The 25,056-nt window shown below is 30.7% G+C and overlaps 5 protein-coding genes across 13 annotated transcripts; 3 read left to right on the forward strand and 2 right to left on the reverse strand.

The window, feature by feature from the left end:
* Window positions 1–10: 10 nt before the first annotated feature.
* Window positions 11–5,380, reverse strand: LOC122632827. Of its 4 annotated transcripts, XM_043820056.1 has the most exons (6): window positions 5,235–5,376; window positions 4,975–5,143; window positions 4,769–4,889; window positions 4,587–4,704; window positions 4,386–4,441; window positions 11–146 (listed from the first exon to the last, which is right to left on the reverse strand). In XM_043820056.1, the coding sequence occupies exons 1-5, from the start codon at window positions 5,365–5,367 to the stop codon at window positions 4,407–4,409; spliced, it is 576 nt and encodes a 191-aa protein (XP_043675991.1). In that variant the 5' UTR covers window positions 5,368–5,376; the 3' UTR covers window positions 11–146; window positions 4,386–4,406. The 4 variants fall into 4 exon arrangements, with proteins under 4 accessions (XP_043675991.1, XP_043675990.1, XP_043675993.1 ...); XM_043820055.1 differs by lacking the exon at window positions 11–146 and having other exon boundaries at window positions 4,334–4,441; window positions 5,235–5,380; XM_043820058.1 differs by lacking the exon at window positions 11–146 and having other exon boundaries at window positions 4,334–4,441; window positions 4,975–5,107.
* Window positions 134–4,367, forward strand: LOC122632801 (trichohyalin-like). 5 transcript variants are annotated; one of them, XM_043819994.1, is made up of 13 exons: window positions 134–278; window positions 366–580; window positions 647–1,317; window positions 1,396–1,917; window positions 2,034–2,242; window positions 2,334–2,496; window positions 2,563–2,854; window positions 2,963–3,195; window positions 3,287–3,424; window positions 3,494–3,658; window positions 3,756–3,913; window positions 4,005–4,140; window positions 4,229–4,367. In XM_043819994.1, exons 2-13 carry the CDS (start codon window positions 394–396, stop codon window positions 4,319–4,321), a joined length of 2,967 nt encoding a protein of 988 aa, XP_043675929.1. In that variant the 5' UTR covers window positions 134–278; window positions 366–393; the 3' UTR covers window positions 4,322–4,367. The 5 variants fall into 5 exon arrangements, with proteins under 5 accessions (XP_043675929.1, XP_043675930.1, XP_043675931.1 ...); XM_043819995.1 differs by having other exon boundaries at window positions 141–294; window positions 394–580; XM_043819996.1 differs by having other exon boundaries at window positions 141–580; window positions 674–1,317.
* A 407-nt stretch (window positions 5,381–5,787) lies between the features above and the next one.
* Window positions 5,788–8,308, forward strand: LOC122632805 (protein Hook homolog 3). Its single transcript, XM_043820003.1, has one exon. It carries the CDS (start codon window positions 6,112–6,114, stop codon window positions 8,221–8,223), a length of 2,112 nt encoding a protein of 703 aa, XP_043675938.1. The 5' UTR covers window positions 5,788–6,111; the 3' UTR covers window positions 8,224–8,308.
* A 914-nt stretch (window positions 8,309–9,222) lies between these two features.
* Window positions 9,223–11,352, reverse strand: LOC122632817 (dehydrodolichyl diphosphate synthase complex subunit DHDDS). Of its 2 annotated transcripts, none has more exons than XM_043820036.1 (6): window positions 11,215–11,352; window positions 10,360–10,535; window positions 10,111–10,272; window positions 9,858–10,006; window positions 9,599–9,783; window positions 9,223–9,526 (listed from the first exon to the last, which is right to left on the reverse strand). In XM_043820036.1, the coding sequence occupies exons 2-6, from the start codon at window positions 10,518–10,520 to the stop codon at window positions 9,281–9,283; spliced, it is 903 nt and encodes a 300-aa protein (XP_043675971.1). In that variant the 5' UTR covers window positions 10,521–10,535; window positions 11,215–11,352; the 3' UTR covers window positions 9,223–9,280. The 2 variants fall into 2 exon arrangements, with proteins under 2 accessions (XP_043675971.1, XP_043675970.1); XM_043820035.1 differs by lacking the exon at window positions 11,215–11,352 and adding an exon at window positions 10,642–11,208.
* A 1,427-nt stretch (window positions 11,353–12,779) lies between these two features.
* On the forward strand, window positions 12,780–23,663 carry LOC122632797 (PH-interacting protein). The gene is made up of 22 exons (XM_043819989.1): window positions 12,780–12,921; window positions 13,032–13,090; window positions 13,170–13,199; window positions 13,415–13,474; window positions 14,248–14,398; window positions 14,673–14,771; window positions 14,880–15,217; window positions 15,330–15,484; window positions 15,560–15,877; window positions 15,990–16,407; window positions 16,522–16,747; window positions 16,837–17,161; window positions 17,246–17,441; window positions 17,507–17,755; window positions 17,856–18,080; window positions 18,157–18,535; window positions 18,664–19,063; window positions 19,163–19,390; window positions 19,477–19,657; window positions 19,734–19,890; window positions 20,001–20,108; window positions 20,214–23,663. Exons 1-22 carry the CDS (start codon window positions 12,861–12,863, stop codon window positions 21,104–21,106), a joined length of 5,256 nt encoding a protein of 1,751 aa, XP_043675924.1. The 5' UTR covers window positions 12,780–12,860; the 3' UTR covers window positions 21,107–23,663.
* The last annotated feature ends 1,393 nt before the right edge of the window (window positions 23,664–25,056 follow it).

The raw sequence follows: 25,056 nt of genomic DNA on the forward strand, positions 1-25,056 counted from the left end.
AAATGATTCGCTTCCCTTTTCGCATCACGTGACTCTTGACTAACCAATCATCAGACGTAAGGGCCGTCGTAATTTCGTTACCATAGCGATGGCACAGCTGATCGTGTATGTAAACAGACGCTACTATCCGAATGTGACAGCTTTACCTGACCGTCAAACATGAATGACATGTATATTCGATATCGAGCGGCGTGATATATTAAACATTTGTTACACTTTTCTCTAATTTTGTTTAATAATTTGTTTTGGTAATTTTATAATTACTTACTTTCTACGAGGTAAACTTTGCTCTTGGTAATTACAACATAAGGATAAATTTTATTTTATAAATGTACTCTAATAATTCATTATTAAAATTTGTTCAGTAACAAGAAATCTTTATATTTTGTACAGATGGCTGATCTTTCTGATGATTCAGATATAAATCCAGAAGAAATTGCACGTATAGTAGAAGATATCGATAATCTAGATAATGACTTACTTAATAGCTCGTTTAAAAAAGCAAGTCGTACTAAAATAGATACTGAAGATTCTACATTACTGAATAATACAGACATCAAGAAAAAGGTTCTATTCAAAGGTTTGAATCATATTGAATATTTTGTTTTAAACATATATTGAAAATAAAAACTTTGGTTCTCTACAGACTTTAACAAAGATGACCCTCTGGCAGATTTAATATCAGATGAAGAAGAAATACCATTAAAGCAAAAAAATGTAGTTACACAAAATGCTAAAAGTACTTTAATGGAAAGTTTATTTGGTATAAAAACTATAACGAGTTCTGCATCTAGTATCAGATCAAGCGATAGACCTATACATCCACTATCGGATGTAAGTACAGATAACATTAACCTGGTAAAAAGTTCATTAAATCAAGATAGTCAATTGAATTTAAAAGATGAATCTATAATTTCTGAAAATAAGCCATTGAAGCAAGTAAATATACATAAAACGCAAAGTACTTCTTATATTAATGATGGTACTACAGCGAGTTCACTTAATAAGTTGAAATCAGCAACTGGTAAATCACAGAAATCATTATTAATAGAAGACTTATTTGGAAACAGACAACATTCGACTTCCATCCAGAATATCAATTCTCAACAAACTCTTGATAGTCCTGGTACCAAAACAATTACAGAATACACAGCAGATGTTATCAAAGAAGATAATCCAATCAAATCTACAATGCTTGGATATGCTCCTACTGTTTCTGTATCTAGAGAATCTCGTAGAGGAAGAAAAACCTCTAGTATAATTCATGATCCTTTAGGTTTACTTTCTTCACCTCAAGCTGAATATACTTCAGAATTGGTAATCTTATTTTAAATTCCTTTAAATATTATTTGTATATACCTATATCATACTAATAAAGTTTTTGTAATTATAAAGATATTCAAAAAAACTGAAACTGCTGAAGATTCAAATAAAAAGAAATCAGCAAATCAAAATCTACCAGAATGGCTAGGTGGAACAAAAACATCAGACAATAAAAAACTACAGGAAGTTGAACAATCATCATTGCATAATATAGAACAAGATATTACACAACAAAACCCGTCTTTTGAAAATACTCAGATACGTCATAATTACACAAGTAAAGCAATAGAGACAGATAATGATGACATGAATAATACAGCTGTACGGGACGAGGAGTTACCAATACTAATTGGTACACAGTTTGATCAACATGCAGCAATTATGACTATGCAACAACAGGAACATGAACTAAGAACAGCTACAACTTTATCTCATCAGAATGATCAATTAAGTAAGCTGATAGAAACTCAAAAATACAAATTAACTGAACAAGAAAAACAATTTAATATGCTTATTAAAAAACAAATGGACAGACAAATTTTGCTTGAAGCACAAATGAGACAACAACAAGAGCGTATTAATCATTATATTCAGGTGGGTGATATATATGTATTGCACATTTGAAGAAATAAGAAATAATTATTAAAAATCTTATAAAAATTTTAATCTATCTCTACTTTTGATTTCTTTCCATTGTTTTCATATTTAAGACATTGATGGCTCAACCCACATCTTTGCCAATACCTATTAATTTTTCAATGAATCAAACTACAGAAGATACAAAAGAGGAAGATACTAAAGTTGTTTTAGAGAAGTCTATAGACAAATTAGAATCCGAAAAATTATATCTGGAAAATATACTGAAAAGTTTAAATGAAAGACATGAATACGAATTAATAATTCATGAAGATTCGTACAAATAAGTATTCTAAATAAAGTTTAATGAAATGTTAAAAATACATATACATATATATGTATGTATATATATATATATTATTTTCTCTTTGCAAAAGGCAGATTACATTTCTTCAAGAAACAATGGACAAACTTGAAAAGAGATTTCGTCATGAAATTGAGACTTTACAAAATGATTATGAATTACAAATTGAAAAAATTAAGGCAGAGAAAATACAAATAGAAATGGCGTATAAAGAAGAAATAGAAAATTTAAAGGTAGCATTAAATCTTTTTAATTCCATGGATTCTAACACAGGTACTCATTAATTTATGTATTTTTAGAAAGAACATGTAAAATCCATTCAAGAAATTTATGAAAGGCATTCTATCAACATAAATATTTTACAAAAGGAACATTCGCAAACTCTGGAAAATATATCTAGAGCTAAAGAATGTGAAAATTTAGCAGTAACAGCTGTAACAACTCTCAAATCAGATATGGAAGAGATGTTGCATAAAACTAGTATTTTAATCACCAATATAAAGACTGTACACGAAAAATTAAAAAAAAAGGATGAAAAAATTGATAAAACAAAAGACGAATATCTAAAATTAGAAAAAGAATATTTGGAAGGTATACTTTAAAGTAAAGTTTAATAAATTTAAACAAATTTATATTAATACTTTTAACAATACCTCTTTATACTTATTTTACAATTACATTTTTTACAAATAACTATAGCAGAAAGACAAAGTACGGAAAGACAAAAGGGAATCTTGGAAGAAGAACGTAAAGAAATTGTGGAGTCCATGAAAAAGCTTGAATTACAATTTGTACAGCTTACATCGGATATCCAAAAACGAAGCCTACAATATGATGAGGCAGAAGAAAGACTTAAAACAAAAGAGCAAACATTAACAAAAGAAAGAGAAATATTTGAACAGAAAGTAATTTGGGAACATAAACATTTAGAGGTATAATATATTTTCAATATTTATAATTATATACTTTCAAATATAATCCAAATTTTGTTTATGTACATACATCAATATATAATGCTTGTAGAGTTTAAAGGATGCATGGATAAAAGAACAAGAGAGACAGTTAGGATTAATTGCACAAGAAAGAGAAACAGTTGTAACTGAACGTGCAAAATTAGAAGTTTTTGATAGATTAAAATGTGATGATATGGCAAAGGCAGAGGTATTGGCCAATAAAGATATATTAGAATGTATTTACATTTTATAAATATTACTAATTTTTTATTTTTAGTTAGAAGCTGCTATAAAGGCTGCTCAAAATGCAAATAATCGTGCTAATCAGGAGAGACTGAAATGGCAAGAAAAAATAAGAGAACTCGAAATACAACAGCAACAGATCCAAGGAAAAGAAAATGAACTTATACTGCGTGCTAAGGAACTTGAAAACTTGACACAGGTGAAATTTGTTCTACTTATTAATTAGAAAATAATACAAAACATAAATACAAAATTAAAATATTTTTTTATATTAATACACATATACTGCTGAGTAGTCTGCATTAACAAAAAGAGATGAAGGAATAAAGGCATTAAAACAAGCACATCAAATTGATAATCAACATAAGGAAAGACTGGGTCAGTTACAATTACAACTTGAAGTATTAGCACAAAGAGAAACTAAAATTGCTTCTGAAAAACTACATTTAGCAAGGTAAATATAGAAGTACATGTTTTATAGTTGAAATAAAGTAACAAAAATAACACAATTAATAAAATTAAGAATTATGCCTCTTTTATGATAGAGAAAGATTAGCATTACGAACTTCTCAAACAGAAAAACCGGTAAAAGACATAAAAGCAAATATTCATTCTATGTACGAAGATGGTTCAGCAGTTTTATCAGAACTTCCTACTTCACAAGTTATACCATCTTACATGGTAATGATTACTTTGTTATTAGAGTATTAAAAAACCATTTTAGAAAAAACTTAAAAAGAAAATATTTGTTATTGTTTGAATGTTTTAGGATATTATTGATCCTCAATTAATAATGCTAAAATTAAATTTGGATGATCAGTTAGATATCACCAATAAATGCCTTGAAACAATAGGTATTTAATAAAACATTAAATAGAAGTCTATACAAAGATTATGTCCATTCATTTATTAGAAAAATTACATACCTTACATATGAGGTCAATAGATTATGAATCAGATGCACTTAACTCTGCATTTTCATCTAATAAAAATCCAAAAAGATATAAAAAATATTATATAAGTATATAAACATGTATAATATAAAATTATTATTGTATATGATTATATATAAATGTTTTTATACATGATTTGTCAAATATAAAAAAGGTATAAAATAAAAAACTTACCATCAGAAATAAAGTCAAAATCACATAGAACTTCAATATTATTTCTGACTTTTTCTACATGCAGAAATGCAGATTTTGCTTTATAAAATTCATTGCTTACATGGTTGGTACATGCTATCTACATAACCAAATTAAATATGATGATATAATTATATTTATATGACTAACTCATTTTTACTTACAATATCGTTATTTAACTTCTCAGTATCAACATTATCCTTTTGTAAGATTTCTAAAGGTCCATCAGAAGTTTGAAAGTTGTTTAGAAATTCTAAAGCATTTGAGAAAAATTCTATGGATTGTCTAAACAGATAATGTTTTAATAAATATAAATATTGGAGAATGAAACTTTTGTAATAAAACTTATACATAATAACATTATACATACTGATGACAGTCATGAGATATTGGTAAACCCGGTACATGTTTTGAATCATATAATAATTTTTTTACTGCATTCTCATTTGTAATTAAATTAATGCAGTTTTTACCAATGATTTCTTGACATTGAATACTTTCTTCTAAAAACACGTGAATATGAGTCATTATCCTATATCCTATATCATTAGCAGCAAAAATGTTAAAGAAACATTTGTTACCTTATATAATAAAAAAAAAAAAAGAAACAAACAAACAAACTTTAATTACCTCGTAAAGCTGTCAACTGCTTCATTAAATTATTATATTCTTCTATCTGTTTTTTCTTATCATTTTCATACTTTTCGTGGTAAATATTTTTTCTTTTCTGTAATAAAACTTTTATAGTTTCTATTTCTTCCATGTCATAGAACTAAATAATGATTAAAAAGTTGTAACATTTCTTTTTTTTTTTTTTCTTTTTTTTTTGTAATAAATCAGTTATTCGATATACGTTAGGACACGTTATTTTATCATACAACGATAATGAATGTTGGTAAACTTTTTAAACAAAGGACAATTATTACGACAGTTGAACGTGCCATTGTTGCCATGTTAAGATTGATTAATATACCTATCTATAAGAAGATACGCTATTATGATCCATAATGTTCTGATAAATTAAATTCTATTAAAATTTCAATATGTATTTATTTCTTTTATAAAAAGATCATATAATTTTGGTTAAAAAGTTTACAACTATTCTATTGAAGAATTTTTTAGATGTAGCGAATTTAGGAAATTTTTGCGGGAAAAATATGGTAACAGTGTTTTACACTGTGCTTCGATACACGTTGCCCGTCTGAACGTTTGCTGTTGTAAAGATGACGTGACAGTACATTTTTTAACAAGTTAAACAAATAGTAAAGTTTGTCTTTTATTTCTATTGTTTTTTTTTTTTGTATCTGTTTGATATTAAACATTTTTATCTATAACATAGATTTATGTCAAAACTTTTTACTATATACAGTGAATAAATTGCTTTTCCTTAGTATTATTATTTATTATATGTATGTTGTTTTTTCAATACATATGGAATAATTCATTTACACAAACATACAATAAGGATTTCAAAGGATTTCGTTTTATTGGATAATTGTTCTGAAACATGGGTGATCAGCAGATAATTTGCTTGATCAAATGGTTAGATACCTTTGATCTTCAAGCTGCTCATTCATCGCCAGAAGATATAAGCGATGGTGTTGCATTGGCTGAAGTTTTAGCTCAAATAGCACCAGAATGGTTTACAGCAGTTTGGCGGGCAAAAATTAAGACAGATGTTAGTTCTAATTGGCGTCTCAAAGTCAGTAATCTTAAAAAAATTATTGAAGCTGTCATGGAATATTATATAGAGTGTTTAAATCAACAGTTGTCAGGCTATGTAAAGCCAGATGCTGCTAAGATAGGAGAACATTGCGACAGAGACGAATTATGTCGTTTATTGCAACTTATTCTTGGGTGTGCTGTAAACTGCAATCAGAAACAGCAATACATAACTAGAATTATGAGTATGGAAGAATCTGTGCAACAAGCTATCATGCAAAGTATTCAAACATTAGAAAGTAGTATGCATGGTCCTAGATTAAGTTTAGGCACCAGTCTTAACTTTGAATCATTAGATGCGACTGATGGTGCTCAACAAAGATTATTGTCAGAATTGCAAATTGCAGTCGATATGAAAGAACAATTAGAACAGAGATGTCATGAACTTGATCAACAACTTTCTCTTCTTCAGGAAGAAAAAGTAGGATTAATTGCTGAAAATAAGAAACTTCAAGAAAGATTAGACGAGTTTGAAAATCCTGAAGATTCAGGTTCTATTTTAAAATATTCTAGTCTTCGAAAACAGGTAGAAGCTCTCAAAGATGAAGTATTTAAATTGGAGACCTCTAGGGATGATTATAGATTAAAAGTAGAACTGTTAGAGAAAGAAGTATTAGAATTGCAGACTAAGCAAGAAGATTTACAAAAATCAGCAGATGAAGCAAATATCCTAAAAGATGAAGTAGATGCATTACGTGAAACAGCAGACAAAGTAGCAAAGTACGAACTTACTATAGATTCTTACAAAAAAAAGATGGAAGATTTGAGCGATCTAAGACGACAAGTAAAAATCCTAGAAGAAAAAAATATGGAATACTTACAAGCCAAGATTGATTATGAGGAAGAGATAAAACGAGCTGCCATGTTACGTAATCATCTAGAACTGTGTAAACAGCAACTTGCAGAAGTTAGTCACAAGTTAGATGAACAAAGTAATAAATATGATCGACTCGAATTTGAAGGCAAAAAGATGGAGGCAAAATTAAGTGCTGTGCAAAGAGAAAGAGATAGATTAATTATAGAACGAGATGCTTTGAAAGAGACTAATGAAGAATTAAAATGTACGCAATTACAAGCAGCAGAAAATGTTACTAAACCCGTATCAGATGATGCGGTAGGAAGTACAGAAATGATTCCACTTGAGATTAAAGAGAAGTTATTATTTTTACAGTATGAAAATAAAATATTAAAATTAAAACAAAAAGGTAATGAAGATAAATTACCTACTGTACAAGCACTACTTGAACATTCTGAAGAACAATTAAATAATCTCAGAGGACAAAATCGCGAAGCTAATCAGAGGATAATTGAATTAGAAAATAAATTGGAAGAAGCAATTGGGAATCAATCTAGTACTGATGCTAAAAATGATAATATTACTCTACAACAAAAAATAACACAATTACAGGATGAATTAAGAAGAGCACAAGTAGAACGAGATCGTTTGGTATTACAAATTGAAGATCGAGATAATGCTTTACAAAGTCAGAAACAGAAAGCCTTTACATTGCAAGAAAAATTAACACGACGTGAATATGAAAACGCGGCGCTTGAAGAACGTTATAAGAAATATATTGAGAAAGCAAAAAGTGTTATAAAAAGTTTAGATCCTAAGCAAAATAATTCTTCCCCTTCTGAAATTGTTGTCTTACGCAATCAAATTTTAGAACAACGTAAAATAATTGAAGATATGGAAAGGTCTTTGAAAGAATCCAAAATGGTCAGAGAAATGGAAGAAAAGTTAATGATATCAGCATTTTATCGTTTAGGATTATCTTCTCATAGGGAAGCATTAGATCAACATCTTGTAGCACTTAGCTCAGGACAAGGGCAATCCTTTCTTGCCAGACAGAGACAACCTTCGGCACGACGTTATCCGCAATTTAACTCTAAGTGAAAATGACAAAATATATCCTATTGAAAAGTTTGTAGCATAACTCTAGATTTAATATATAATTTTATTTTATGTGATTTATACATTATACGAATGTATTTATATATTTATTTACAGATTACTATAGATGTAATTTATTTTATTATAAATATTACATTCATATGTATATACATGTACAGATATAACATAATATGTAAAATTATTTATTGTAAATATTGTAAAATTTGATAATGAGATATTACCGTTTTGTGCTAAAAATTAAATATACCATCTACATAGTATAAGTATCACAATTTGCACATTTACTATAGATATATTAGCTTTAAATTTTGAATTTTTATCAAAGTATACGATTATTAAGATTTCCATAATTATACATAAATAATGAAGTTTTATTTAAAAGATAATTATCATTCTGCATATGCATATATTGTCCAAAGAAAGTAAAATATTAAAAAATTTATGGAATATAAAAAATTAGTCAAAACTATTGAGGAATGTAACTTTATCAAAAGTAAACAAGTATTAAAAGTTATATAAAAATACCATTTTCATAAACTATTATTATATATAATACTGAAGAAATAAGATATCATGTTAAAAAGTGAAATTTGTTTATAATATCTAATATAATAAAAATATTTCTTTGTGTAATGTGTAGTATTTTACATTAATATATCCCTGAGTTTTTAGATTTATGCAGTTGTATACATAAAATATGCTAAAAGTTATTTACGATCATGTTAACATTTATTAATACATATAAGTAATCCGTAATTGCCAACTTTTTGCCTGGCTATAATTTTTTGTAGTTCTATTAATATTTTTATAATCTTCATTAATATTATTTCCTATTATACAGATATTTGATGATAACATTACAAATAAATAAAACATATATACTGCGCGAGTAAAGATTTTTGATAAAAAACTGAATAAAAATAAATACAAAGATATCAACAAAACAGTATAAGGAAAATAAATAAGATGAAAAACATATTCTTATCTGTTCTGTATAATTATATTTTTGGTAGATAATTATATATATTCTATTTTTGGATCATTTATTTCCATTGTATGCTAGAATTTCTGAAGCACATATATTTTGCAGCATAGCCTGCCGTTCGTGATATAATTTATTAAGATAATTAGTAACTCTGCTATTATAATTAGTTATATTTTGTGCTTTTGCAATAGTTTGTAGATTTGTATAACATCTTTGATAATAAAAGATTGCACCAAGTAAATCCCAAGCACTGAATTCAGGCCATAATACATCAGCGAAATAGATGCAACTGTTACTAACCTGTAAACATTTGTGTACCATGCAAACTTAATAAATAAAATAAAATGAAAATGTGACGTTTATAGAGTTTACCTGCCATATAAGAAAATCACTAAGACGAATTTCTCCAGAAGTACGAATAAGTAAATCAGGATTAGGAGAATTATAAGTGTACAAACACTTAGAAATAAGGTCTTCGTTTATATCTTCTGGTAGAAGATCCGCATTTTTAATACCTCTTAATATATCTTTAATTGCATGTGTCATTTCATCTCTTGCTAAAAAAATTATAAGTAACACTGTTGAAACAAATTACAGAATTACTTATCTCTAATAATCAACATATACTTACATGTATAAGCAAAAGCAATATTAAGGAATGCTTTATTATTATTTTTGGTAATGATTATAGCTTCTGCCACTAATTTACGTAGATCCTCTGGAAGTAATTCTAAATTTCCTATAATACGCACACATATGCCATATTCCATCAATTTTTCTCTAGAGATAACAAAACATTTCTAAATTGCGCATCATAATAATTTCAATGGAGTAATCATCAATCCTAACAGTATTAGAAATATTATATAAAAAAAGATAATTACTTCTCATCTAACAAACTTTGAAATTTTTGTCTAGCAAGTTCCATAAGCCCATTGACTTCTTCCTTGGACCTCTTAAAATTTTCTATACTAAATGCATAAACTGTTACTTCTGGAATACCAAGGTCTAAACACCACTGTAAAGTTTCTGTTAATTTGTGAAACCTAATTATTTATAAAAATTATATTAATTATCCCATTAATACAATATATAATTTAATTTTTTTTTTTTTTTATATAAAATATGCATACCCTTGTGTGTGCCCATTTATTTTTTCAAGATGATTTTTGTTAGCATATCTTCTATTTCCATCCATAATAAATGCTACATGTTTAGGAATTTGACCACTTTTTAAAATCTTTACTGCTAAGTACTGAAGACAATTTAACGTACTTTCTCTTATCCAAGACATGGTATGTTTTCGAGTCTTAAACCACAAATATTATTATTTAACCACATAAATAAATTAATAATTTGAAACATATAATAGAAATTAAACATTTAACTAAAAAATATTTTTTGCGTGCAAGTACCTGAATAGTTTTTATAAGACAGTAAAATTGTCGACACTGTTCAAAGGTTATATTATTATTCAAAGCCTCATTTGGAGACAGTTAATTAGGTTTATTATCGACAAATTAGTCCAATTTTTGTTTAAAAACCCGTTATCATAAACAATTTTACACTATTTGTTTCAATGTCAAATAGAAAAAATTAATGACATTCATGTGACCACTTATGCAAAATTTAATTTGTAAATAATGAAATTTTATCAAATGATATAATACACAATAATTAGCAAAAATTTTTACACAAAATTTTATCCTATCGACACATCTTCGATCAGCCTTTTCGTAAATTCATTAAATACTTGCATCATCTTAGAATATAAAAACATTTTGAATATATTACAAGTTTGACTATAAATCGCTTTTGATATTTCGTATAAAATTGCATTGATTCATTGTTAATTTCATTGAAACATATTGGCAACCGAAAAGAGCTCCACAAATGATCACGCGCAACCTGTACGATTTCGAGTTTGTTTCAAGTTTCGCAGCAACCATCTTGAATATCTACCTCATAATGATTTTTTTTTCTTTTACCTTCTACAACTTTTAATCGTGCAAAGATGATCGATGTGTCTAAACGGATCAGTATCGAATTACGATCAAATTATAATTGTAATCGAAACGAACTATTACATGATAGCAAAAAAGGTTAAATACTTTTTTCTACAAGTGATAATAGTATAGTATAATATCAATCATCTAATCATTTTTTCACGTTTACAGAGTAAAAGGATTACGTCATTAATGATACAACAATTTTCAGTAAAGATATTTCTAACAAGGTATAAGAATATGACATACTTTGTCCAAATTCTTACATTAGTATAATTTATTAGTTCTTTATTTGTTTTGTCTATAAAATGATAACATATATGTAACAAGATTAATATATTTACACTTATACATATTTACATCATTAGGAAACATATAAGTAATTATAAAATTTCTCATTCTTCTATTATCGACATTTTCATTTTTCTTTCTTACCGACAAAGTACAAGTTTTAAATACACATATATGTACATATAAATCTAACCTAAAGTAATCCCACGTAATAAATTTTGTGATACGTATAAGGCACAGACTGGATTATATCAATGTCATTTTTCTAAAATTATTAATTTTTTATATAATAATATAATTATTTTAATCTCAATATTTGTTTTTGAGCTTTCGCTTTATCAATGACCAAATAGTCAATGATCTTGTGAAATGTGTCACTTCATTGTTGTAGATGTGCACGTATTACTGGACATACATTCACCTACTTTAGAATTAAAATTAATGTTTTTATCTTTACAATTTTGTGTCGGTGCGGTATATTATTGTTTAATATAAATATCTTTCGAAAGTTTTCTTATTTAGAATAATGGCGTCAATCGGAGAATCTCGCTCGTAGAAGTTGGCATTGTACAATAAGTTGGACGTAAGACAAAGTAGGGTAATTTAGTGAATAGAAAAATATTTTTTTCTTCGTTTATTTTCTCATATCGTAATTATCAATTTTGATAAAAAGGTGTGGAACGTCGTATAAATCTATAGAAAACATATATGGATTACGTTATTTGTAAATCATTTAGAAACGAGTGCTCACTAATGTATCAAAACATTACCCATATCGCGGGATGTTTAGCCCAATAATCTATCTTGCAAGCGTTACACTACACATGTAAATATCACGAGCCATCTACACAAAAATTACTCTGTGTGTGTGTGTGTGTGTGTGTGTGTGTGTGTGTGTGTGTGTGTACGTATATATATCCTTCGTCCGTATTGTTTACCACAAAGGGAAGAAAAATGTTAAAAATATGGCGTGAGAGCCGTACGAGCTGCGAGGAAGTAGCGAAAAACACAAGATCGTGAAGGTGAAAGAAATATCCGATCGTAAATGAATAAAGAAAGGAAATAAAAGAAAAAGACAGCAAGGAAGGTGAGGGTGTCGAAGAATAAGAAATACATCCCTGGATAGCTGCTTTGCGATTCGTCAGTTGGAGTGGAAGGGGAGAGGGGCATGGAGGGGAAGTCGAGGAGGCGGGGGTACTACTTTCCGTCGAGGAGGTGAGCGTGCGTGTGCGTCTCGCGGTCGAGATCTCGCGAGAGAAAATGAAATCCGAAATGGTTATCGCCACGCTATGACCCGAAAAAAATAAATCTTTCTTTACGTCCGTGAGTGAATAACGATGGATTCGCCATACGAAATGGATGCCAGTGTATCGAGAAACGAGTCTGCTATAGCACCAGGTAACGATTGAGATGCGATAAGCGAGCATAACCGTCGGCAAAGCCGCCTAACCGTGGCCGTGCGTGTGCGCTTCGTTCCCCTCTAATCGCCGTTCACTCGTTCTTTTCAGAGCTCTACTTCTTGATAGCAAAATTTCTTGCGGCAGGACCATGTCACGAGGCTGCTACGGTAAGTATTCGATCGGATTTAACGTCGAGCTAACGTCGACGCGACGAACGTAACGAAAGAACGTGTATGTTTGTTTCAGACGCTGAAGCGCGATTTGGAGCGAGCGAAGGTAAGACGAGATTGGTCCGGAGTTGACGTTTTGCCGGACTGACACTATACATAGCGATCGTCTCCCACATGGTTTGCACGTGGTTTCTGCTTGTCAAAACATTAGAATTGCAGGGTCGATGATCTTGATTTTTCTTCATAAATTAGTCACTTCGTATGACCTTATCGATCCGACGATTGATCGATCCTCGTCATATTTTCTTTTTCTTTTTTCAGGTTTTACCAGAAAGGATCGATTGGGAGGGAAATGTGCATAGCCAAAGTTTCCAAGAATTGGTAAGTGCATGCATCGACATTACGCGAGCATCGTTATTACGCGACTTTGATTTCCTTTTAGAAAATAGATCAGTCTCTGTAATCGCGCGATTGAAGGGCCTAAATTTAAGGTTACGCGTCATATCGTGTACGTGGCTTAGCTCTGTCGTCAAATCGTTGGTCGAAATAATATCGAAGTATGTGCATCCCTTTCTGAGGGGCGCTACCCCCTTTTCCATCCCACTCCTCATCCATTCTTCTAGAGTTAGCGTCGCCATTGCGGAAGATTCTCCCCACTACTTTGTTCTCTGTGCCAATGGTCGCTTGCTTTGAGCCATCTTGCGTGAGCTGATCAATGAATATACGTGCCTACGGCTTATTTATAGAACTTGATCTCGTGCACGAGTGCTACACCAAGATTGGATGTCTTCCTTCTTTCGAGCGCTCATTGGTTAATACCAGGCACTACTTTACAATTCGTTTTAAATATTGGCGGGAAATATCGATATCGCATTTTTTCAACTCATTTATTCTTTTTCAAAGTGACGAGCTCATAATTCAGTTGATCTTTTTAATCCTTAATGTCGCTTTATTTAAAACTCATGACAAAAAGCTTTTCTACTTAAAAGAGAATTATTATTTTATTCGATAATGAGTACTACAAATGATAAAAATTTGATTCTTCATATAATTCAGAGGTGTAGTCATTCTGTAAACTCTTAAGAAATTCATTTTCAGTTCGTAGACAAATTTTTTTAAATACTATCTAATGTTAATTCAATTATTATCAACAGGAAAAGAAATATCCCCACATAGGATCGCAATATTTGCTGCAAATATGCGCAAGAATAGGTCCTGTTTTAGAAAAAGAGGTACCGCCATGTATTCCAGGAGTTATATCATTACTTGGAGCTGGCAGACAATCTTTATTACGCACGCACGAAGGTATACGTTAATTTTATATAGAATATATTATGCAGAGGGTTCTAGCAACAGTGGTACAACCAAACAGAGAATGATTCCTCGTGAAATAATAAGTCGAAAATTGTAAAAATTATTTTTCTCTGGAGTGGCGCCTCATACGTAAAAATTGTATTCTACAATTTTCGACTTATTTTTTCTTGAGGGATCAGTGTTCGGCGGTACCATCGCTGATGGAACACCCTGTACATATATTTAAGATATAAAACGTTTAATATTACATATTCTTGTGTGCTAGATTTATCCCGTCGAACACGCGGTATTGTTGCTTGCTCTGGAAGATTAGGAGGAAAACCTTTTATGGATCTTCCTTATAGTTTATCAGTGACTAATATAGGTAAGTAATGAACTTTATCACATTTCATATATTCGTTAAAATTTTTAATTTAGATTTATTCTTTTATCTTGATAGTACTTTGTAACGTGTGTCTTATTTTTCTATCAGTGCATGTTCTTCAAGGAAGAGAAAACTCAGGTCCTATGAGTCGTCAAGAAGCGATACCAACCAAATTTTATAGTAAAATGCAACTTTATCGACATACGTTAGGACATTTATCAGCAGTTTATTGCGTTTTGTATGATCGTACGGGAAAATACATAGTAACTGGTGCAGACGATTTACTTGTTAAAGTATGGAGTTCTATAGACGGTCGACTACTAGCTACATTTCGAGGTGCTTCGGCCGAGATTATGGACATAGCAATAAACTTCGATAACACGTTACTCGCAGCTGGCAGTTTAGATCGGATACTTAGAGTCTGGTGTTTTCAAACTATGTCTCCTGTATGTAATATATAATAGAGTTATTAGAAAAATTTTATTTATAATATCAATTTCATCTTATTTACACTATAAGTAATTTGTCTTTGATTTAAATTTATGTTAACGTTTTAAGGTGGCTGTTTTGTCTGGACACTCTGGTATGATAACATCTATTAACTTCTGTCCTATTTCTTGTAATGGTGTTTATTATATGGTATCCACCAGTACAGATGGTTCAGTTGCATTCTGGTCTCATACAAAAAAACCAAAAGAAAGAGCAGTATTTCAGTAAGTAAACGATTAATAATAATAGATTAAGTATTAATTGACAAAGATGATTAAACGTGGTTAGTATAATTTTAGACCTAAGCCGATTCAATATCATGAAAAAATGAGACCCGGCCAAGCTCAAATGATATGTGCATCGTTTAGTCCTGGTGGAGCTTTCATGGCAGCCGGCTCTGCCGATCACCATGTGAGAGTTTATGCAATGTTAGGAGACGAAGGACCACGTAGAGTTTTAGAAGTTGAGGCACATTCTGATACTGTTGATAGTATTCAATGGGCTCACAGTGGTTTAAGATTTATTTCTGGATCTAAAGATGGTACTGCGAATGTATGGCATTTTGAACAACAGCAGTGGGTGCATAAACGCCTTCTTATGACCACAAGACTTCCTGGGTACATAAAGCATATGAAAGATATATTCGATAAAGCTCGTATATTATATATATATACACACACACACACACACACACACATTCATATATCATACGAATATTTAATTTCGTAGAGAACCAGAAACAGACGATGACACAAATAAGAAGGCTAAAGTTACTATGGTTTGTTGGGACGTAAGTGACGAATGGGTAATTACCGCTGTAAATGATAGTTCATTGAAAGTGTGGAACTCAAAATCGGGAGAATTAATAAAAGTCCTTCGCCGTCATAAAGACGAGGTGTTTGTACTGGAATCTCATCCGATAGATCCTCGTGTTATATTAAGTGCCGGTCACGATGGACAGCTCATTATATGGGATGTTCTAAATACAGAACCAGTGGCTTGTTTTCAAAATTTTATCGAAGGACAAGGAAATGGTGCAGTTTTTGATGCAAAATGGTCTCCTGATGGAACAATGATTGCCGCAACTGATTCTCACGGTCATCTTTTAATGTATGGATTTGGATCTGGCGTAGAAAAATTAAAAATAGTAAGTTTTCTACTTATAACACGATAACGCATTTTTACAATGCTAAACAGTTGAAATATACTTTGTAATAATATCCATGCAGGATATCCAATGTAAGAAAAAATATAATTACAGGTACCAAAAGAACTCTTCTTTCATACAGACTATAGGCCGTTACTTCGAGATATAAATAATTATGTTTTGGACGAACAAACGCAAACGGCTCCCCATTTAATGCCACCTCCATTTCTCGTTGATGTGGATGGAAATCCGTACCCTCCGGCATTACAAAGATTAGTCCCCGGTAGAGAAAATTGTCGTGGGGAACAATTGGTACCTAATATAGCTGTAGGTGCTGGAGGTAAAATGATTGCAATTTTGATTAAAAATTTTTTTTATCTATTTGATTGTACGAAGAAAATGAATTTCACACAGTCTGATGTGTAATAGGGATGCAAGAAGTTATAGAAGGTCTTCCTGTGCAAGAACCAAGGTCCAATATTGACAGATTAATTGAAGCTCTTGCACAAAGACAAAATATTGATGCAGATGGTGATTTAGCTGCGAATGACAGAGAAGATAATGCAGGGGAACAACCAATTCGTCAAATTGCTAGTCCTCGTGGTAGTAGACCAGGTTTAAGGAGAGCCGGTGACGTTGAAGGTGTTAGGCAAAGTAGTGGTAATTGGCAAAGAGACAATACCACACCTTGGAACAAACCAATTCTTGCTCGACCTATGAATCAAGCTACTAGGGAAACACAATTTAATTCACTGTATGTCTACACGTTAATCATTTTTTATGCCGACAAAGCACGTTTCTATATGAAAATGTTTACATAGATCTTTTACATTTCTAGTCGTGCAATGGCGGATATGGAATTAGAAAATTGGAGGCGAGAAATGCGAAGTAGACCCCAACCTGCTTTGAACACTGCAGCTGTTCAAGATAGTATAGGGAATAAAGTGGCAAATCGAAAACGAAATAGAGGTGCTAGACACGGATATAGGACTAGAGCGGCACGAGACGAAGAACGAGATGATGAAGAATTTGAGGTATTTGAAGTAGTATTTATCATTTTCTTATTTTATTTTTATACTCTACTGCTACTTATCTATAGAATCTTGAAAACGGAGGAACCACAGGAAGTTCGGCTAGTAGTAATAGTAATGATTCCACTGCAAACGAAGAAGATTTATGTTCAGATAGCTCTAGTTCCGAATGTAGTACCCAATATTCAGATTGGATCGCAGATCATGGTTTGAATCTTGAACCTCCTAAACGCAGTAAACGTAAGCCTGTTAAGAAAAGATCTCTTACTCCACCAAGCGATACCGATAGAAGACGCAATAAAGGTCGTACAGCAAAGGTGAAGTTTTGCAATTCAGTGTTTTATTGTTTGTCATTCAATACAATATTTACGTATCGATCACATTTTTGTTAATCCATATATCAATTTCTTTTATCAGAAAGCATATATTTATAGTGAAGATATTACCGAAGTTCCTGAAGTTCTTCGACCACCTGAGTGGCTCACCGAAGTGGTACCGCGTAAAGCCCCATATTATCCACAAATGGGTGATGAAATCGTGTATTTTCGCCAAGGTCACCAATTTTATTTAGATGCAGTTAGAAATAAGAAAGTTTATGAACTTGGTCCAAATAGCGAACCATGGGCTAAAATGCGCATAAGGGTAAGAATTAAATTCAATCGGTATTAATGTTATTTTATAAAGTGTAATTTTTATACGACGCATTAAAATATTGTAGGCGCAAGAGTTCGTGAAAGTAGTAGGTATAAAGTATATAATTCGTCCACCTCGACTTTGTTGTTTAAAACTTGCATTGATGGACGAAGAAGGCCGATTTACTGGAGAAAATTTTACAATAAAATATCACGATATGCCAGATGTGTTGGACTTTTTAGTTCTACGTCAAACATTTGACATAGCATTGGCTCGCAGTTGGTCGGAAGGTGATAGGTTTCGTTGTATGATCGACGATGGATGGTGGATGGGACAAATTCAATCCATGGAACCATTAGATGAAGATTTTCCCGAATCTTTTTTTATGTGTTTCCGTGTACGTTGGGATAATGGAGAATACGAACGAATGAGTCCATGGGATCTCGAACCAATTGATGGAGATAGTAAGTTTATTACTTAACAAATATCAATTCTTATTTCTATGCTAAGTTTAATATAATCGATAAAAAAAGATAAGATGTTGAGGATTTCCACAAACATGCTATGAAATTTCAATAAAATTATGTTGAAGGATTGCCTGCTGAAATTGGAGGAGCAGTTCCTGTGCTTCCAGAGGAGATACAAGCCATATTGTATCAACCTACTCCAGAAGAATGGCCAATGGGTGACAGAGATGCAACATGTCGTAGAATTATAAGAGGTCTTGACCAAGTAATGAGCCTCGCGATAGCAGAACCTTTTGTGGCACCAGTGGATCTCAATGCTTATCCTGGTTATGCATTCGTCGTACAATATCCCATCGATTTATCAACTATAAAAGCTCGTTTCGAAAATCATTTTTATCGAAGAATAACATCTGCTCAATTTGATATTAGATATTTAGCAACGAATGCTGAGATATTTAATAAACCTCATAGTGGAATAGTGAAGTGTGCAAGGATAATCACAGATTTATGTTTGCGTATAATAAAGTAAGTAACAACGAAGTTATTATCGTTAAGTATGTAACGATGCAGTATCGATGATCAAGGGAATGTATCGTTGATTATATTGATTTTTTCTTTACGCAGAGAAACCACGGAGTTGGACGTACCTGCGGTATATCATCAATTAGTTGATACGTATTGCTCTTCAGAATCTGATACAGATATGGCTGCAAAAGATAAACCTTCGACAAGTACACAAAGATCAACCTCTAGTAGAAATCTTCGATCACAAGAAATATCGCAAGATTGGAGAGTGGCATGTCGACAGTTATTGGATACCTTATGGCAGTGCGAAGATTCAATCCCTTTCAGGTATGATGTCATATTGACAATGATGATAGCAGGTTCGATTGTTTTAAAAAATTTGTTTGTTTTAATATTGTTTATATCTCTTATAGAGAACCAGTTGATAGGTTGGAACACCCAGATTATCATCAAATAATAGACACACCGATGGATTTACGCACGGTGAAAGAAGACTTGTTAGGAGGCAACTATGAAACACCTTTGGAATTTGCAAAGGATATGAAATTAATATTTACAAATAGTAGAAATTATAATACCAACAAACGTTCAAGAGTAAGTAAAAAGAGATTATCAAACAGACTCTTATTATTTGTAGAAAGATTGTCTTTCATGTTGTTATTATCTATAGATATACTCTATGACAATAAGATTATCAGCCATGTTTGAAGAACATATGCGTAAAATTGTTTCTAACTGGAAGTCTGCAAGGAGACGTAATAATAATGCAAAAGTAACTGTAAAAACGAAAGTACAGAAACGAAAGCAACGTTTAACAAATGGCACTGGTAATTTTTGTTCTTTAAAGAGTTTGGAGCATGAATTATATTCTGTTGTTTGCAGTAACATATTTTTTAAAACGTTATATTTTCGTCTATCAACAATTGTATCATTATAGGACCATCCAAAGGAAAGTTCACATGTACTGAAGATGAAGATATAAATACAGAAGACGAAGAAACAGTTGTGCAACAGAAAAGAAAGCCTGCTAATCTACATGAACCAGGTATATATCACTATACGACTTTACTATACATATATATAATCTACTTTAAGAAATATTAGATTATGCTTAACTAGTCGACCTAAATTAATCTTAATTTTCTTAAAGGTCCATCCCGAATGACTAATGGTATTCAGAAACAGACAGGTAGTTCAACGCGTTCGATGATAAAGTTGAGAATTCCTAGATCTATAGTGCAAAGGAAAGTTAAAAAAAGTGACAGTGAATTAAGTGAATCCGAAGCATCATTGGAAAGTGATAGCAGTCATGGTCCTCCTGTTCGACGAACTAGAGCAAGGAAAGCAGTAAGCAGTGAGAGTACAGATAATGATTCCGGAGAGGTTTATACTCCTAGTGGCCGTGGAAAACAGACTCGTAAAAACCGAAGTAAAAATAGTAAAAATAATAGACAAGTGAAATCAAATTCTAAACAGTTTGTTATTCCCGACGATGATGCAGAAGACGATGCAGAGGACCAAGATCAATTTATCTCGGAGTCTTCCGACGAAGAAAGCGAAGAAGAAGTAATTCATAGAAGTAATACAAGATCGCGAAAGTTGCCACATGCGGTAGGATCAAAACATACGGCCAACAATAAAAGAAATAATGTTTCTGAAAGTCATTCCGACGATGATGAAGAAGAGGAGGAGGAGGAGGAGGAGGAAGAACAGTTGCATCATGGTACTAATAATGAAGATTCAGATAGTGATGATACAGATGAACTTGTAGAACCTTCGACATCGCAGAGAAAATCGCGAACATGTAGAGAATCCGATCATCGAGATGTATTATCAAATTCTAGGAGAAGTGGAAAGCGTGCACGTTATAACGAAGAAAGTGATGAGAGTAGTACGGTACCAGTGAGAAATAGACGTAAAATAAAACGACGTTATTATGCTGAAGAAAGTGATGAAAGTATACCAGAACCTGGAATTAGCATAAGTAGTAGAGGTCGAGTGAGGAAAATGACAGCCCGTGCACGTGCTTTTCTTTTAGAATGACCTTAACATCATCTTCTATGTTAGTAATGTAAGATACACATTTGAGTTCTAATCAATTTGCAATTGTACATAAAGAAAAACATGATAATTTAATATGCAATTTAAAAATTCACATTTCGAAGATAGTGTATCTGTATAGATAGATGACACTATATGAAAAATATCTAGATCAATGCCAGATGTATAGCCTGAGAATTACAGGAAATTCATATGCAAAAAAGTGTATACTTGAAACTATTAACAGCAATATGAGTTTAATACTCCTGCAACAATGTACTTCCACTATTATGAGACAGAGAAATAAAGGTATTTTTTAACGTTTAAGTGCAAGTGTAAAAAAGACTATGAAAAAGAAATTGAAGCAAAATGAAAGCACTGTAATCCGCCCTATAATACTCTTATCACGTCTATATTATTTAATGACATTTGAATCAATTGAAAAAAGACAGTTAAAGATTTTATAAGTGTGGGTGATCATATTTTCATATACGTTAATTGCTTATCTTCGAAACGAATGAAATGAAATAATAATTTCATTTTATTCAGGGTTTAAAGGAACTTGTTTTATTTTTGCTATTTACTGCACTGCACTGTAACTTCTATTTGTGATTGATTCCAGAAATTGATGGTAATTATGTGGATTAATTTCAAGCATCTGTGTTTTAGCATTTTTTACATAGATTTGATCATATTAATTATATTGATTGCACATTAAAAAAACTGATTGCACAGTAAAAAAATAGCAAAGAGAAAAAATTCCAAAATATTATTTTTTATAAACGTATATTATTTATCCTGGCTAATAAAAACATCATTCTGTTATAAAAATAATAGAGCCTTATCTTGACAAAAATTATTTTCATTTATATGAATTATTAAGAAAATTTACAATTTATCTTTTAAGATGCACAGAAGTACCTTTGTGAAATCATTAATGATTGTACTTGTGTCAATATGAATTTAATTTTTGAATATATGCATATTATATCACTTAATTTAATACTTAGATTGTGTAGTTGTGATTATATATAATATATATAATATATATATATGTAATTATATTATTATATATATATATATATATAATTATATATTACACACCACGCGCGCGCGCACGCACACACACACACACTCACACACAAACACCTATGACGTTTTACGCAAACAGTAACGTTGTTGTTACTCGAACCGAATTAAATGTAAACTTGAATGTAACATTTTGTAAATGACAATGTTACAAGCTTTTTTGAATATTTTGTAGAAACATCGTTAAAATTAGAAGAGATACAGGATTTTTATGATAATCTTACTACATAGATTTCTAAGATACATTATATGTAATTAAGGAATCCTAAACAATTTTTTAAAAAATGTACACTACGATTACAAAAATATTCATCCGTGTAATGTATTTACTAAGATTTCCTTTATAGACAGAAATATGTAATCTTCGTAAAGAAGTCTGAGAGCAGAAGACATAAATTAACTATATTGACATTTATTTACCAAATAAGTTGTGTAAAAAGAAATAAGTAGAATAAGAAAATGTTAATCAGTTGAAGATTATGTCTTCTGTACTCAAATTCTTGAAGGCACTAAGTAAATCTAATTTAGTTCACTGAATTATTCAATCATTCACACTAATTCTAATTACGACAAAAAGATTCTTATTCTTAGAATTCTGTAAATTATATTAAATAAGGCAGTGCCTTTACAAACCCTAACACTTACTTTGAAGAGATACCTGTGCTACTTATTCTAAGATGGATATCAATTAGTATGAATGTGTAAGCAATCATTTAGTTAGGATTATTTCATTACTGGCAGTGATAATATTTAAAATACAAATACTATGTAAAATTGTACAAAAATTTTGAACTAGAACTAATTTTTTAAAAATTACCTTAAGATATAATTATATACTCTGTTATGAAAGTGTTACCTTTACATGCAGTTTATGTATTTCTTACTGCATCATAAGTCACTGATTGTGCATTTTTTATTCATGCAACTAAATATGCTTTGAATTTAAACAATACAAAATTCAGAAATATTAAGTAATTCTGTAATAAATAACCAAGGCAGTTGCGTAGATTAAGCGTAGATTAAGATCACGTGCACAAATACTGGAAATCTTGACTGTCTCGAGCAATTGTGATATTAGTATAAGATTATCAAATACATAATATTATAAATATTCGTAATTAGGATAATGAATATTTTTTTAATAAAGTCTTAACTTAAGAAAAATATCATATAGGCTCAGTGAATTACTAAATCTTTGCCATCAAATATGTTATTTCACATAACTATATCTTTTGTTATTTCTTTGATTATATCAGTTAATATGCTTCATATCTTAACGTTCAGAATTATTATAATTCAATGTATATGCTTTTTTGCGTTGGGTGATAGGATTTCATAAATAATGCAACAGTAATAGTTTGTTTTTATATAATATAAAATATTCTATTGTAAAATCATATATTGTTGCATACGGTATCATTTTCTTGGACTCCCACCGCGACTAATAAAAATTACACCGAGTTGTTTAATATTTATATCTTATTTATTCTCCGAAACCACATCTGACCTATATAATTAACCTGAAATTAAATATTTATTTTTAATATCGTTCCTTTTAAATATTCTAATCTTTAATTCTGATTATTACGTAATATGCAAGAGTGCGAATAGTAACATGAACAGAGCATATGGCGAGGATAAATTAAATGAACGAACGATACAGCCTTCATTTCAAGATTTACGTTCAGAAGATGTCATTTTAGAGTAAAAAATTACATAAAAAACTTCATTATTTTATCATGTTTTACATTAAGCAGCCATTAGCTCGATATTATTTGTGGTGGAATGTATATTATGTAAGATATAATGTACATTACATCGCAAACATATCAATTGCCCAGGTCTCACCACTTGGAGGTTGCCGCTTCTGGAGACCCACGGATTAACTTTGACTATTTTTATATTATATTATTTAACTTCAATATACACATATGTATGTACCTCTTATATATCAAAGAGAAAGGATAAAAGAAATTCGCCAAGGTGGTTGAATAATTTTATTAATTAACTTGTTATTAAAAGACAGTATAGAATATTTAGAAATCTAGGAATATGAAAATCACGAAAAATTTTATTAATCGTAATCGTCGATCGTAAACGTAAATCTTTCCTAAAACTTTCTACATCGCGGCCGAAAAGAATTATTTAATTAATTAATCAAATACTCACTTGTATAGATATTCTAAAAAAAATATTTCGTAAAATTTTTATTTGTAATATATTAATTATAAAAATTAATTAATGTGTTAAATAAAATATTACGATTCCACAGTAGTCGAGGATTATTAAAAATACTCTGGAAGAAGGAAACGAGATAATATACGCGGAAAAGTAAGAACTGGAAATATTCGATAAATGTATGAGAAAAAAAGGTTTTGACCGATATATTTAGGCACTACTGTCCTATATGAATTCCGAGAAAAAGAGTTGGCTCACTGATCTATATAATTTCTTGGAAAATAACTACTTTCAATGCCAAGGTAAACGATAAAAAAAAATTTCTCGATTGCTTCCACACAGACACTGCACACATGCATACTAATCCCGTTCCGAACGACAGCATACGAACGGCGTTTGTAAAAAACTTCATACGTATTTGAATCTCCACACATGATTTTCTTATATATACATCTACATATCATACAAAAATTCTTGGAAAAATGGGTTATTTTATACAACATGGGTTTGTAAGTAATATATTTTTTTCTTTTCGAAAAGAAATAATAGCATTGATATGTAAAAAATGCACAATATTTTTTCTCTGTACATTTATCACGAATTATTATCAACATTTATAAAGTACAACGATATTCTATATCATCGTTAGTATACGCAATTAGTATACGCAATAAATACGACTAAAA

This window comes from Vespula pensylvanica, chromosome 11 (genome assembly GCF_014466175.1).
Source record: "Vespula pensylvanica isolate Volc-1 chromosome 11, ASM1446617v1, whole genome shotgun sequence".
Lineage (NCBI taxonomy): Eukaryota > Metazoa > Arthropoda > Insecta > Hymenoptera > Vespidae > Vespula > Vespula pensylvanica.

Bases quoted from the DNA above. Each gene is read 5' to 3' on its own strand.
- LOC122632801 (XM_043819994.1), top strand. From the start codon at position 394: ATGGCTGATCTTTCTGATGATTCAGATATAAATCCAGAAGAAATTGCA. The intron at 1,318-1,395 runs GTAATCTTATTT...GTAATTATAAAG, and splicing joins CTGAATATACTTCAGAATTG to ATATTCAAAAAAACTGAAAC. The intron at 3,659-3,755 runs GTGAAATTTGTT...ACTGCTGAGTAG, and splicing joins AACTTGAAAACTTGACACAG to TCTGCATTAACAAAAAGAGA.
- LOC122632827 (XM_043820056.1), bottom strand. From the start codon at position 5,367: ATGGAAGAAATAGAAACTATAAAAGTTTTATTACAGAAAAGAAAAAAT. The intron at 4,890-4,974 runs GTATGTATAATG...TTATCTGTTTAG, and splicing joins ATATCTCATGACTGTCATCA to ACAATCCATAGAATTTTTCT. The intron at 4,705-4,768 runs GTAAGTAAAAAT...TTGGTTATGTAG, and splicing joins AGAAGTTAAATAACGATATT to ATAGCATGTACCAACCATGT.
- LOC122632805 (XM_043820003.1), top strand. From the start codon at position 6,112: ATGGGTGATCAGCAGATAATTTGCTTGATCAAATGGTTAGATACCTTT.
- LOC122632817 (XM_043820036.1), bottom strand. From the start codon at position 10,520: ATGTCTTGGATAAGAGAAAGTACGTTAAATTGTCTTCAGTACTTAGCA. The intron at 9,784-9,857 runs GTAAGTATATGT...TAATTTTTTTAG, and splicing joins TATTGCTTTTGCTTATACAT to CAAGAGATGAAATGACACAT. The intron at 9,527-9,598 runs GTAAACTCTATA...AAATGTTTACAG, and splicing joins GTGATTTTCTTATATGGCAG to GTTAGTAACAGTTGCATCTA.
- LOC122632797 (XM_043819989.1), top strand. From the start codon at position 12,861: ATGGATTCGCCATACGAAATGGATGCCAGTGTATCGAGAAACGAGTCT. The intron at 13,475-14,247 runs GTAAGTGCATGC...TATTATCAACAG, and splicing joins GCCAAAGTTTCCAAGAATTG to GAAAAGAAATATCCCCACAT. The intron at 17,162-17,245 runs GTATGTCTACAC...TTACATTTCTAG, and splicing joins GAAACACAATTTAATTCACT to TCGTGCAATGGCGGATATGG.